At 41.5% G+C, this 15,297-nt stretch overlaps 2 protein-coding genes and 1 long non-coding RNA gene across 5 annotated transcripts in view; 1 reads left to right on the top strand and 2 right to left on the bottom strand.

The window, feature by feature from the left end:
• Nucleotides 1-275: 275 nt before the first annotated feature.
• On the bottom strand, nucleotides 276-4,648 carry LOC122782619 (C-C chemokine receptor type 6-like). Its single transcript, XM_044047038.1, has 3 exons — nucleotides 4,229-4,648; nucleotides 3,898-4,048; nucleotides 276-2,038 (listed from the first exon to the last, which is right to left on the bottom strand). The coding sequence occupies exon 3, from the start codon at nucleotides 2,027-2,029 to the stop codon at nucleotides 851-853; it is 1,179 nt and encodes a 392-aa protein (XP_043902973.1). The 5' UTR covers nucleotides 2,030-2,038; nucleotides 3,898-4,048; nucleotides 4,229-4,648; the 3' UTR covers nucleotides 276-850.
• Nucleotides 4,649-6,568: 1,920 nt separating this feature from the next.
• crybg1a (crystallin beta-gamma domain containing 1a) overlaps nucleotides 6,569-15,297 on the top strand; it is a 35,740-nt gene continuing 27,011 nt past the window's right edge. The window contains exon 1 of the mRNA XM_044047020.1: nucleotides 6,569-6,974. Coding sequence (XP_043902955.1) covers nucleotides 6,649-6,974 — 326 coding nt within the window. The 5' untranslated portion in view covers nucleotides 6,569-6,648. The remainder of the gene's footprint in view (nucleotides 6,975-15,297) is intronic.
• The window catches only part of LOC122782608, a 28,634-nt gene continuing 20,425 nt past the window's right edge, over nucleotides 7,089-15,297 (bottom strand). For 2 of the 3 annotated variants that reach the window (XR_006361935.1, XR_006361937.1), the window contains exons 4-5: nucleotides 11,323-11,393; nucleotides 7,089-8,322 (exon numbers count right to left, since the gene is read on the bottom strand). This is a non-coding gene — a long non-coding RNA (uncharacterized LOC122782608). Of the gene's footprint in view, nucleotides 8,323-11,318; nucleotides 11,394-15,297 lie in introns of all 3 variants that reach the window. The other variant, XR_006361936.1, reaches the window with a different exon arrangement.

Genomic DNA, 15,297 nt, shown 5'->3' with positions numbered 1-15,297 from the left:
GGAGAATGCTAAGATTTTATTCATGTGAGTATATTTTAAGAGTCAAGAAAGAGAGAGAGAGAAATATACAGCACTCCTGGTGAATGATAATTATTATACACACACACACACATACACACACACACCAGTCATGCTCAGTGTCCACAGATTATGACCCACTAATATCCTAAGGTGCTTTGTAAAATGAAATCCCCACAGTATGACTAGAAAACTTCAATTCAAGACCGTTTCAAATACACCCTCGATGCTGCTCTCAAACAAAAACTCCATTGTCATTGGTTTGAAGCAGCTTTGCTTTTATTTAGAAAATTCTGGACGTGTGGTTCAATCCAAGTTCCAATAGTTTTACACCCGTATGAAAAGACTCAAACGGAACTACGTTATCAGCAACTACGGTCTAAAGCACACACAACATCTGCCTATTCTACTTTGAGCAACAACACCACACTGTGCCACAGAAATGTGATAATAATCGCTAATCTTTATTCATTTATTAACTTTATCCTTCATCCTGTTTCCTCTTGAGAGGTCGGGGAGCTTGCACCAACACCGCTGTAAACTTTTTAAATGCTAAAGGGTTTCTATTCACCTTTGGATTTGTGTTTTTGGATTTAATATTCTGCTTTTCTTATAGTTTTGGACTTTAAGTGAGCGTCTCTACCTATAGGATGTGATATTTGGACTTCTGAAGGTGAAGGTTTCAGTCTGTTGACTGTCATCTGTGTTTTGTGTGTATGGGACCTCGCTGCTCCCTGTGTCTCACAGTTGTAATACTTTTGCTATATTTGTATTTTTGCCTTTATTTCAGCACATTTCACACAGATTCTCTGCTGATCTAAAGACTGCAGCTTCATGCACTGAACGACGACATGTTGTTGTTGCCGTCTGAAGACTTAAAGGAGACGCAAACGTCCGATGTTCCGCGTGATGAGCGCACAGCGGGGTAGATGTACTTTTTGCTAATGCACCACAGATCCCGCATGATTTGCTGGAAGTGGCTCCTGAACTTGACCCCGACGAAGGCGTAGAGGACGGGATTGAGGCAGCAGTGGAGGTAGGCCACGCCCCTGGAGAAGGCCAGCACTCGGAGTTTAATCCTCTCCACCGCGCAGCTCCTCACCTTGAAAAGAGACATGGTGTGATTCATCAGAGCCACGTTGTACGGAAGGTGGCACACGATGAAAACCACGACCACAGCCAGAACCACGCGGACGGCCTTGTGCCTCTGGCTGCTCTGCGTCCTCAGCAACGTGCCGATGACGCTGAAGTAGCAGAACATCATCACCACCAGAGGCAGCAGGAAGCCGATGGACATCTGAAGGCTGGGAACCAGCAGCTTGATCAGCCGAGCTGTCTCGTGCTCGTTGAAAGACAGCTGACACGTGACGACAGCCGACGTGCCGAGGCCGGGGCCTTCAGAGGGCTTGGTGTAGATGAACGTGGGCAGGGTCAAAAGCACAGCAAACACCCAAACAGCGCAGCAGGTGATGCGGCCGTACGTCAGCGTGCGTGAGCGAGCACCAAAGAACCTTCTGGCCTGAACGATAGCGATGTAGCGGTCAACACTGATGCACGCGAGCAGGAGCATGCCACTGTAGAGGTTGACGCTGTAGGCCGCGCCCAGTATCTTGCAAGACACGAGGCCCATTGACCAGTTGTGCTGCTCGTTGTATGTGATGAACGGCAGCGCCAGCACAAAGAGCAGGTCGGCCACGGCCATGTTGAAGAGGTAGACGTCTGTCATGGTCTTGGTCCTCTTGTAGAACGCGTACGTGAGGATGACCAGAGTGTTGCCCATCAGGCCAAAGGCACAGATGATGGCCTGGGTGTACGCTTGGGCCATGATCTCCTCGGGGTCAAGCTGCAGGTTGCAGAGCACTTCATCTGGGTCATAGTCTGACCAGTTGTCATAGTTTGACATGGTCCAGTTGTCATCATTTGACATGGTCCAGTTGTCATAGTCTGGAGTGGTCCAGTTGTCATCGTCTGACATGGTCCAGTTGTCATAGTTTGACGTTGACAATTCCATGTTTACAATCTGGAGAAGAAAAGAAAAGATTACTATATATTCACACATATTAGAGGATATTACCTCGACACTTACACGATGTTTTATAGATCTGACAAATCCATAAAACAAAAGAAATGACAAAAGAAATTCAAGCTACTTATATGTTTGTCATGTCATTTTTCTGCATAATGAGATTATTTTTTATAAGAAAAACATCCCAGTTGTTTCCTCTCCATTGCATTATACAGTGCTCATTGTCATTTCATGCTGCTAGTTAGTTGATGTACAACAGGGGTGTCAAGCATATGGCCCATGGGCCAGAACCGGCCCACCCAAGTCTGCTCATAATGTGAAAAACTATATTTGTCACTTTCAGACACCTTTGTGCCTCCACTGTCATCTGTACGTTGTGTAAATAGTAAAGTTTTTGTATAATATTGTTGCAATTGCAATAATAGTTATAATAGTTTATAATAAGTTTTATAAAAAGATAAAACAAAGGGAAAGATTTGGAGATCTTGTTGTTTATAGCTTATTATGCTATTATTATACTGCTCCAGCCCACTTATGATCAAATTGTGTGCCCTGAACTAAAATGAGTTTGACATGTCAGTAAATGACCATGACCAGCATCAATGATTGTTTTTCTTTCATCTTGGACAAATAAAAGCTTGTTTTTGGGGCAAATCATTGTGACAATCTCGTGCACAGACAGTAGCGGGGGCAAAAACCCAGATTACATCTGTGTGGTTTTGTCAGATAAAAAGGACTGCTGTCCTACTTTGTCTTTCTCTGATAGAGGATGACCTGATTTCAGCTCCCATTTAAGCGCAGACGCGCACAGAAGTGTGTGCAGGTGTTTGCAGCTTGTTGCTTTCGCTGATCTTAAGAGTCGATAAGATCGTCCTCAGCGAGGATCTCAGACGAAGATCTCAGAGTCAGCATAAAGGTCAATGACACACGGTAACATGCAAGCGTGATGTGGATTTTGATGTTTTGGATGATAATTTTGTTTTCTGTTTGAAGTGATGAATCTAAAATGAGATGTAGCTCAGATTGAACTGGTGATATGCAAGCACAGAGAAGCTTTCAATTCTTCAAATACCTGATGTACAGAACCACATCAGGTATCACTTCCTCACTCCACACGGTGTAGTAGAAAGTAATGGACATTAAATATAGAAACGCACGCAGAATGTGTTGAGGGGAGATAATAAAATGTGGAAGGAAGAATAATGATCATTTTGTGTAAGGAGACATTTCATGGCCTCTCGGTTAAAGTATGTGTGCATGATATTTTATCACAAAAAACATTTGTACACATTTTTTAAATGAGGCAAATCATAAAATAATAAAAACAACAATATTTTAATGAAGTTATCAGTGCCACATGACCCAGTGACTCAGTGGTCGCTAAGGAGATCAAATCTTGGAGAAAATTGTGGAGCTGAAATCTGAATCCTGTTATCACAGAGAATGTGATGCAGCGCCTCACGAGTTTATGTATCAGACAAACGACAAAAGAAAGTAAGTTACTTTATGTTTGTCAGGTCATTTTTCCGCATAATGAGATTATCTTTTATGACAAAAATCATATTTTTGACAGCAGGACAATGTGGGCTCCATAAGGCTTATATTCAGGGCTGATAATATGAGTTCCAAGTGGGTTTGTCCATGGTTTCCATGAATCTGAATATGAATTAGCAGTGACTGAAGACTAGTCCGATCTGATGGTAATGAAATGTTATTTTACATCTTTTGAATGAATGTAACACTATGGAATAAAACCACACTAAAATGTTACTACATTATAAATGAGTAATGCAGATGATGCAGATGACCACACTGAAATACCATACATTTTGTTATTTTTCAAAAACACATACCCTGGATACCGACGCCTCTCAGCCTCTCTCTTCACTTGTCAGTTTTCTGAATGTGACGATGCCTGTGTTCCATCCCCCGGCTGCATATGAAGAGAGAGGCTCAGTGTGGAGCTCTCGGTGTCACCATCATCATCATCATCATCATCATCATCTGTGTGGTTACAACAACAAAAGAACACAAAACCACAGCTCAAACTGTCACATCACTTCCTGTGTTCCACCTCAGGTTCATCTGTGTCTTCTCCCTACACAGATTCTCAATATCTGATGTTGTTTTGGGGGAAATTACACAGATCACCCCCTTTATGCTCAGGTCACAGCTGAAGGTTACCTCTGTTTTTCAAGCCGCAGTTTGATTTACTGCAGAATCGCTGGATTTACCCCGATGGCCCAAGAAGGTCTCGTGTGGAGACTTGACTTAAATGGACCTTCATTTACCCAGGAAGTCAAAGTCATTGAGATTAGAAATCTCTTTTACAGAGGACACTTGGGCCGAGGTAGCAGCTGTAGAAAATAAAAAGTATATAAAAGATGTACATGATACATAAATGAACAATAACACAGAACAAGCATTTAGCAGACGCTTTTATCCAAGAGAGGAATAAGCTCCATAGAAGAAGTCTTAGAAAGAACTCTACTCGATAAGAACAGTGGACTGATAGATGGTGAGAGTGCTGAGGTGGATGCAAGTGCAGGGTAGGAAGTTGGTCAGTGCTATGACAAAAGATGCTTTTGGAAGAGCTGGGTTTTCAACAGCTTCTTGAAGACAGACAGGGACGCCCCCTGTTCTGGTAGCGCTCGGTAGCTCATTCCACCAGCGTGGAACGACACAACCACGACAGCTATTCAAGCACAGCAAACTCTCAAGAAAAACAATGCCATTCCTCCTTCACTGCAGTCTTTATGGTACTCTTAAAACCATTAATGAATGGATGTGAGTGTTTTTAGTTTAATAGCAGAACTATTTAGAGATTTACAGATGAACTGAGCCAACTAAATCACAGAGAAAGCTGTGGTGAGTGAGAGATTTTGAAGCGTGATACACTGTGTGCATTAAATAAAAGCCTTTCATCATCAATCCATATTCTGTGGCACTTATGGGAGAAGACCATCAGACGTAAAGATTCTTAGATTATCAAAGTGTACAGTTGTTCCATCACGTGTGCTGCAGAGGGAGCACATGTCTGTGTCGCCCACACTCTTGATCTTTTTTTAAAGGAAATACCTGAACAGTTGTGAAACCCATGGACTAGTGTTTCTAGTTTATACCACAAGATACCACCATCAGAGATATAGTGATAATGCTGTCATTAAATACGATGATTTTAATGATTCTGATGATCGATTGAGGAGATACTGACTGAGTCCTGTCTGAATCGCCTGTAAGAAAAAATCATAATAATGACTGGACAAATAGGCAGGAATAAGATAGTGACAGAAATAGGCAGGAATAAGATAGTGACAGATAGTGACCCCTGAGAGTCAGGGATTTAAACTGGCAACCTTCCAGTCACAATCCATGTTTCCTTGGCCATGTTTCCTTCCTCCCTCAGATTCCTTATCGGGGTTAGGTGACTGACGATGCTGCAGCTTTATATATGGAACTGAAAGTAAATAAAGATGTTTGATACGTGTGTGTGTGTGGGGGGGGTATATACATATAAATAATCTGCATAAACTTAGTTATCAAGTAATTGTGAAAATTTTACTACAGTAACAGTTACTTACAGCCCACCTGCAGTATCTCCAGGGTCCCACCAGGGGGCATTTGTTGCTGCTGGCAGGATGTAACGTGGATATAAACAAATAAAAAGGGCTTTAGAAACCAACTATGAACTACAGCTTTACAAATAAATTCACAAAAACAACACAGAACAGTCAGTGAACATCATTTTAAGTGGAAAAATAAATGTTAATTATTTGCACTTTGTTTTAAATGTATTTACTTTAACTGTCCTTCGTGTCTGAAACAGGTTTTAGTCGCTGTCACATCATCATATTCACTCTTTATTGTAACAATGTGGGAGATGAGCTTCGTGACAGTCTCTGGGCACCTGACCTTTTGCCCTGGGATGGATTAGGAGCCAGTGGCCCCTGGGCACAGGTGGGAAAAGTACTTAAGTTTTAGAAGCAAAAGTATTAAAAAGTATTATCTGTCCACACTTAACCAACGTGTTAGTAGTAAGCGTGTGAATGGGTGAAAACTGTAGTGTAGAGCAGCTCATTAAGACTAGAAATGTGCTATATAAATACAGACCATAATATCAACTGATTTTATTTGGTAGTAACAAAGAGAGTTAGAGGAAATGTAGTCGAGTAAAAGTCAAAGTTGCTTGAAATATAAATAACAAAGTAAAGTACAGATATGTGACTTTAAGCACAGAGACTTTGGGCCCCTGGGCCTGGGCCCGGGAGGCCCCATTCAGTAACCCATCAATTATGGATTGAAAGTGTGTATTAAAGCCCCCGAACTTGTATGTGAGTAGTTTCTGTGAGACAGCAAACGTGTTTGCGTTTTTATAATGTGACAAAAAAAGTAGGAAATTATGTGTTTTTTTTGTTTTCGTTTGTTTTATTCTGAAAAGCATCCAAACGGAAATGGAGCTTCGTGTGACTGACTTGACACAGCTGCACCTTTCTCACCTGTGGGAGTTCTCAGTGTGGGTAAGTCCAGCTGCTGTAGTAAGCAGCAGCAACAACCCGCTCTGCAGGTCCAGCAGCAGCAGCAGAAAACAACACAATCTTCTCACCATGAGCAAGTCCAGCTCGCTCAAAGTCAAGAGTTTGTTTAAGTTTAAATCCCCCGACAAGGAGAACAAGGGGGTGAAGCGCGCTGCTTCACTCGGGGATGGAGCTGCCACTCACAGCCCGCCGGGGGGGGAGATGCCCGGGACGTTACCGACGAGCCCGGATCCTCTCAGCCCGGGAGACAGCGACACACTTTCACCGGTTTCCCCGAAAGAGAAGAAGCCCCGGCGGCTGCTGTCGCTCAAGCTGAAGCGGAAAAAATCCAAGCGCAAAAATGAGGACGTCTTCTTCCCCGAGACCGATGAACTGGACAGTTTTTACAGCCAGAGGTAAAAACAAAGTTCTTTTCCAAACGTTTAAGTCTTTGTTCTGTCAACGTTTAAATATACAGTGCTGGCCCAAGCCTTTATGGGGCCCTACGCTGAATTGGATTTGAGCCCCTCCACCACAAAAGTATTAACAACTAATTTAAGCTCAACACTAATTACATATGTAAATACATCTCTTTAATACGATAAAACATTGGTTTCCTCAAACCATTTTACACCAAAGTGACGGGAAAGTGAGCGCAAATATTTTGCCCCCCAGCATTTTTTGAAATTCAAACACGCAGACTGTTGCATCTGTGGATCTGCCGTTGTGTCCAGGTTGAAAAACGAAACGTTTCAAACTTTGTAATAACATTGTTATTATATTATTTATAAGAAGAAAACAAACAAAACTCAGTTTACCTGAATAGACGTGTGAGGTCCAGACATTTGTTCTAACATTGTTATTTTATGGTATCAGAGGCGTTTCAAGAGAATTTGTTGACCCCAGGTAAAAAAGGGGTGAGGGGTCTTACTACATCCACACTACTGTGGTGAAAACCTGTAAAACACTTGCTTCCAGTTTCAGTTTCACCTCTTTGACTAGAAGTCTTTGTTCTTTTATCATTGTTGTTTCTCGTTAGCAGCACTTAGTAAAACTAATCAACCAACTGCTGAGGAAGAAAAGCAGCTTCCCCTTTACAAAGCCATGTGCCTGAATAGTCAGGTATGGTGGGTCCAGATTACTTGAAATGAAAAAAGAGATCCAATCACAAACGGGCTGGGTCGCAAGGGAGTGACATTTTTGCTGATTGTACTGTACCATTTCACTCTGGTACCCCAAGGGGAAGGGTGCCCAAAAAATTCAACAGTAAGAACTGGTTCTTTTGGTAATTTTCCTAATGGAAACACAGAAAAAAACCAAACCGTCTGAACCATCGACTGAGCGGTCTGGTGTTGGCCAGACTAGAAAACGCTGTTTTCAAATGAAATTGTTGGAAACCTTCGGATGAATTCTTGATCGATCCCGTGCCATTCTGAAATTGTGGTCTCCTGTACGTAGAAGGTTGTGAAATTTTAAAGCGTTATTTACCTGGAGGCCCCATCTGAGGCCGCTGTGCCTGCTCTGTTGCAACACTTCTGCCAGACATCAGTATTTTACAGTTTAAGTGCAGGCTGTTGTGAAAGTGAAACACACCCACAAACCCCAGTCTGTTTGTTTGTGTGCCCTTAAGCAAGGCACTTGAATCTCACCCATCCCAGGTCACTGCTCTCTGACCCGCAGAGCAAGGCTGGACTCGTGTGTTTGTGGAGCGGTGAATGATATCCACGCTGGCACTGAATCACTCTTCCCCCCGTTAAACTGAAACTAAAGAAAAAAAAAGAACATGGTTAACCTCAGGCAGTCACGACAGTGACTGACATATTTCCACTGCTGCATTTGTTGATTTAAGTCGCCTTTGTTGTCAGATAATGTTGCATTATTCATTGTCTAAAACCAATCTGACGCAGGTGTTGTTGTTGTTGTTGTTGTTGTTATTTGTGGTTGTGGCGAACGTCAGGTTAACGTAGACGAACAGATGAAGACACAGACAGGGCTGAACACGAAAGGCTGCACTGAAAAACCTGCCGTGCAGGTATGACACATATTTACCTCCGCAGTCCAATTACAGTGCAAATGTGTGGCACGATCACATTGATATAGTAGTGTTTGTGTTGGTATGTACACCAGTCAAGTTTAGTCAATGTTTACTCAACCATTGACCTTTTAAGTCTGTTTTTAGTTGAGAAAGAGTGAAACTTTGTCGTCTAGTTTTTAGTACAGACCATGAATTAGCACTTTAGTCACACTTCTGCTCTCAAAACAAGTCTTTATCAGTGAATCTGGACTGATGCAACAGCGTTTTTAAATATTCACAAAATTCCCAACAATAAAGCGTCCTCTTCCTTCACCTGTGTCATCATGAGGGACTGAGTCAGACAGTGTTGTACAGAGGTGAGTCGTGCTCCAAGTGTTTATAAATGATAATCTACCATTTCAATATAATATTTGTAAAGAGAAAATATCTGGAAGCTCTTTGCACACGAGGCCATGGAGTTTAAGACTCTTACATAATCTATACAGTTTAACATGAACCCTGTTAAGTTTGTCTTGTGTTCCCTGGATTAGCTCAATTACAGACATCCTTGTCTAATTATTGACTATGAAGCACTGGTATTTTAGAACGTGTGCCACATCATGAGACTTATGGAGAACACAATGAAAAATGTGTATCCCTTCATCAACACAAACTGTGTCTGTGCGTGCCAGTGTAAACAGGAAGCTCATTTTGATATTGGCACAAAATATAAGAACCATTAGGAAACAGCTATGATGAAAATTGTAGTTATTCGTGACTGATAACAACCAGACCTCACCATTTCAAAAAAGTTTCAAAATTTCAAATGGAAAACAATGCAATTTACAAGCCACAAATGCAGCAATGTAATCATTTTATGAACATGTAATATATTGATTTAAATCTGAATAAACTGTAACCCTGCTGCCTGACTATCCTGGTTAAATCAGCTAAAAACATGCGTTAATCTCCAAGAGGAGACAGCGGCGAGCGGCATCACAAACCCTGTCGCTGTATTTCAGTCCAGTGACTGTGTCAGACGGAGTCTGTGCTCCGTCATGAACAAACAGTTTTAATGAACTGATTCTAATGATTCAGTTACAACAGCTGCTTTACAAGTCACAAGTCTTTTTTTTGTAGTGGAAAACCAACCTAAACCGTACCATTAGGTGGAATAGTGACACCTAAGAACGGGTCCACAAGCGTTTCTTTCCTTTTTTGTGTCCGAGCATCCGTAGCCATGATTGACACCTCCTTACCCCACTTCCCCCGATGACCTTTGAACTTGTGCAGTGTCGTGAACGATTGATTGATCGGTCGGGGTCATTCTTGTAATGTACTGTTGCCCCTGAACAAGACAGGGCAGGAATCCGCCTGACACAGCGACCGCCGTGAAAGACAAAACTATTGTGAAGGTCATTATAATACAAAGTCATATCTGTAACTGTCTTTACTGATAACTATGTGTCTCAGCTGCATGTGACACATTCAAACTCGTATTGTTTTTCACTTTGATCAGCGCCACACCTCGTGCAACTTATTAACCCTGCGTGTGTGTTACGTGTCTGTTATGTTTTCAATAACAGTGTGGAAGTGTGGAACACATTCTAAACATGTGTTACAGACACAGATACAAGTCTGTGCAGCTTTTCTGTAAAATGAAAGAAAGAAAGACAGTTTTCCAAGAGGATGGCATGTTTGGTCTGTCAGAGGTGATGATGTCATCACTCCTCATCATTTCCGGGCCGGTAACGTGCTGGAATCTGACCTGAGAGTCTGTCGTGCGCTGAGCAGGCAGAGGAGTTACAGTTTACTGTTTAAACTGACTGATAATGTGGAAGGTTTGGACGAGGTCGTGCTGGATAACATGAGAGAAACGTCTGTGAGGCTCATTAAAAACAAGCTACTAGAGAGTGCGGCGTCTGAAAGATAATCCAAAACAGAATAATCTAGATGAGCAGATAGACCCGTCACACCTTCCAACAAAGGCTATGGACTCCTGCTTTTACAGTCTCTAAACAATCCCTGAGGTGAACATTTGTGAATAATGCCATGCTATAGCCAAAGAGGAATTAACGAGAATATCACCTTTAATGCAATCACTCATATTAGGACTAACACTAACATCAACAATCAGACGAGATTATCTATTCAGTAGCTCAATGGTTTATCCTTTGAGGGTCACAAAGGGGGAAATAATCTCAATTGATACAAAGAAAGTCACCAGTCCTTTAATTATATTCAACTATGGACCATTTTAAATTCCCAACTCTAATCTGCAACCTGCTAATTTGAGTTTTTGTTTTAATAATGAAAACAAGATTTCTGCTTTTTCAGCTTCTTAAATGTGAATATTTTCCGGTTTCTTTGCTCCAAATAACAAAGAAATCATTTTGATTTGTGGGCAAAAACAAGACACTTGAGAACCTCATCATTTCCAACACTGATCAACATTTTCTTATGCACCAAACGATTATTCCATTCATTGTGAAAACAATCGTCAGATGAATCGATAATGAAAATAATCGTTAGTTAGTTGCAGCTGTAATATTAACAAATTAAACCTGATCAAATAGCTGCAAACGTGTCACATCATGTGACGAGAGACACAGAAACTGAAATTCACGGATTACACAATGACTTACATGGAAATGTGATGCTGCACTGAAGGTGTTTGTTTGTGTTGTCTGTGAAAGATAGTGTGTGACATGATGTGATGACAGTGGAGATAAAATTCATCACATACTCACAAACAAATCGTCTTATCGCCGTCGTGTGTGCGGACAGTGGAGAGCAGACATCACTCACATCCTTGAGTGTCCTGAAAGTGAAAGTATTTGTTTGCATAGCATGAATGTTAGAGGCTGACATGTATGTGCTATTGCTCACACACACACACAAAATTGAAATCGCAGATTGAAAGAAAAACAAGAGCAAATTTCGAAGGCTACTAATTAATTATTATTTATTTTTTATTGTTATATGTTTCTGCAATCTTTAAGTTACAACCCATGTATTAAGAGTAGTTTTTAAACCGCTGAGTCTCACCTGCTCTCAGACGGTGGCAGTGGTTAAAAGCGGGAATGTGAAACAAACAAGCATAAAAACACACGTGAGAAAAGTTACCCACTAAATTTGGCCAAAAAAAAAAAAAAATTGTTTAAACTGCATTGAATTACAGCTTTTTTCTTTTGATTTGAGTCGCTGACTTCACACGGTGACAATGCTACTTCTATTTATCCATATAGATAGATATTAATTGTAATTGTTGTAATTGTCTTAAACATGATGATGCTGCAGACCCGTGCATGAGGAAATCTTCTCTATCATCGTTGACGCCCCCTGATATTTGATCTGACTCAGGTGTTACGTTCGTCTCTCTGTTCTCTTTGTTCTCGCTCATTGACTTGTTACAGTTTTTCAGCAGATCAGATGATGAGTCATGCTTCACAGTTGATTGACACAATGATGGACTCAAACAGGTATTGCCTGATGTTCGCCAAAAAGAAAAGAAGGATCAATGTTGACTGAATGTTCAAGCAGTCAGTTTAAGAGTCGTCTTATCTTTACATCGTTTCTGTGAGTGCTGACTGTGTCTGCCCTGATACTGCAGAGGCCATAAAGGTGGAGTGATGAAGTGATTTGTTTTAGGTTTTAACCCTTGAGAGGGATTTATTTCATACGTCTTGAAATACGTAGTCGCTCTTCTTTTAATCACTGCCTTTGTAAAATATAGGATTCTCGTGTATAAATCACGACATATAACCACTTACACGATGACATAATGTGGTTCAATGAGGCAAATGTTCCAGAGGAATGATTGCTCTCCTGCAGTAACCCAGCACTGTGACTGACAGGTGCACTTAATATAAGCTCCTCTGCAGCTCTTTCTTTCTTTCTTTCTTTCTTTCTTTCCTTCTTCTACATGATTATAGGTGAACGATCTATCTGCAGCTGAATGAAAAGGTAGAAATTATATATCCAGAACACACGCACCACCTGTTATTAACTCAATTGCTAATGCAAGTCTTAAGGCCCCGGTTTATTTTACTGTGCACAGCGAATTGCAGGCGGCGCGTGCAGAAAGAGCGCGATGTTGTGTGTGCGTGGACAACGGAACTTCAGCTCGGCCCCACTCACCAAGCAGAAAACACATTTCAACAACAGAAGAAGAAGTAGTCGCCAAGGAAATTCATCCGAGCGTTAACCTGGAGACCCTCGAACTGACTGACACTACGTCTTTTTAAACTACACAACTTGTGTGTCTCTATAAGGAAGTTAATATACATTCTTGGGAAGAAAATATGATGAGGTAGATCGAGGTGTTGATGTTTTGTATGGATTTTCATGGTCCGCAGAGGATGAACCTAATTATTTTGGAGATTGCTTAAAAAAACAATGTTATTACGTGACTTTTTTTTATGAGGTTTCCATTTTATCTAAAGCATCTACAGAGCAGTTGAAAGTTTAGTCAACTTACAAGTATGGAAAAACACACAAAACACACACGTGTCTTTTAAAACTGGGGACAAGTAAAGCTCTCCTCCTTGTAGTTTTGGCCGTGCCGTTGCTCTTGGCTTGTTCATCTAAAAGCCACAGCTGAATACAGAACTATAAATGACAGGCCTTTCCCTCGGGTTAGCGTGTGGTGTAAAATACATTTGGACAAATGTAAGGAAATACTGTTTCATCTGTGAAGATCAGTCAATCCAAACAAAAGTGATTTATCTTCTACAGAGGAAAGTTCATTTTCTTCCTCAGTGACAGGCACAGTAATAACTCTGCTATAAAGCAGCAGATATGAACGTGTGCTTTGTCACTGCTCGCACTACGAGTGTGAAAATAAAGAAATGATGTGACGAGCACGAGAAGTTGTCTTGACTTGTGTTGATCTGAGGGAGTCACGTGAATCAAGGAAGTTAGTTTGGCTGCACATCTACAGCAGTGCTGAGCTACAGTGTTATGAGGCTATTTAAAAAAAATGAAAAGGCCATTTATGAAGAATGCACTCCAGAGATAGAGATATTGTTATTATACCTGCTCATAACTCTGGGAAACCAGTCCAGGGATTGTTTAGTCACCGGCTCATGGACAGCTTATTCAGTACACTTAACTCTTGTGTCCTCTGAATTGACCATAGGTGTGAATGTGAAGGGTTGCTTTTCACCCACCAGCTCCCCCTACCAACCTTTAAGCAGAAATATGCAGGAATTTACCTTTAATTGAACAACATTGGGATTGTTAAATGGCTTTTTGCAGGGAGAGCAGTCTCTCCACTCCCCCTACTGTCTGTTAGAGGAAAATATCATGACGTGGTCGTATGTCTGCGGAAAAGCCAAGTATATAAATGTCAGCACTTCGATCCACAATTGAGACTGAGAACCTGGTCCCGATGAAGCAGAACCTCATTTCAGAACTTTGGAAAGGTTAGGGTAAAGCGTTACACGTCACCTGGTGGTTAACGTTGCGGATAAGGATTTGGTTCGGCTGTTGAAAGGAATCTTCTTTTGACAGCCGAACCAAATCCTTTGCTAAGCAGTGTAGTGTTCCAACAAGAATAGCTGCACAAACGTGTCTGTGTGTGTGGATCTGTGCTCTCCTGGCTCATTGTTTGACTAAGTCATTCAATTTATTCACCGCGTTGCTCGTTGTTTGCCCTCCGTTTGCAGGGTATTAACTGTTGCACCTATATGTTGGCCTGTTGTTTATCAGTCGACCCTTAAACCTTTAAAATCAGGGAGCGCTCAGGCCTGAGTCACTTATGTAAACATGAGCTGACAAATGTGCTGCAGGACTCGCATGCATTTTAAACTCTGAGGCTGATGTACAGTAAAACTAACTGCACACACACACACACACACGCACACAGCTGTGCAGTTGTGACAGAGACACACCTACAATCCTGGAACATGGATCGGATGTGTCCACTTGGAATTATGCAAGCACTGTAGGCTGAAAGATAGTTTATTTTTAAGAGAATCGGAGGAATATTCCTCCAGCTTTGGGAAAACAGTCTTGGCTTCTCAACGATCCATATTTAACAGATTATACCAGATAACAGATTACGCGCCTAAGGCGAGAATAAACCTGCGTTTCTTTCATTCGTGAGAAAGAGTCATCTTTCACTTCTTGAAGAAACATGTCAGTAATTTGTGAACAAAGAGAAAATAAAGCTCACATGACTGCAACGTAAATGTTGCTTTTTTAAATATCTTTTAAATTCTGGTAAAATAAAGAATCGAGTCAAATTTGGACTATTATATGACTGCGACAGTGTCATTTGAATGCTGCACTTTGTTGGGCATCGTTGTCAGCGCTCTTCAGTCGTCAAACACACGCTGGATTCACGGCCGCGGTTATTGTTCCATGAGGAAGCGTTGGGGGCTGCGTGTCACGGGCTGCGAGCGCAGACCGGCCCAGCAGCATCTGGCAAACACTGAGCCCTGCAGCAGTCGCTCAGACACTCCCAGTCCCTCTTACTCTGCACGGCTGTTTTGGATTCAAAAGGCGAAGCCAGTTCAAACACTATTTATATCTTGTCATTAGCGCCTCTGCTTATTATGGGTATGTTTTGTCTGTGAAGTGAAACAAAGTAGAAGTGTGAGTGTTGTTCTTTAGTTTTTTTGCTTCCAAATTTCCTAATGTGCAATTTGACCCTGAAACAAACACAGAACCAATATATCTTCCATCAACAGCGTGCGATGACTCATTACAGCCTTCATATA

This window comes from Solea senegalensis, linkage group LG16 (genome assembly GCF_019176455.1).
Source record: "Solea senegalensis isolate Sse05_10M linkage group LG16, IFAPA_SoseM_1, whole genome shotgun sequence".
NCBI classification, from domain to species: domain Eukaryota; kingdom Metazoa; phylum Chordata; class Actinopteri; order Pleuronectiformes; family Soleidae; genus Solea; species Solea senegalensis.
The sequence above is the reverse complement of the archived record's forward strand: the minus strand, read 5'-3'. Positions and strand labels throughout refer to the sequence as shown.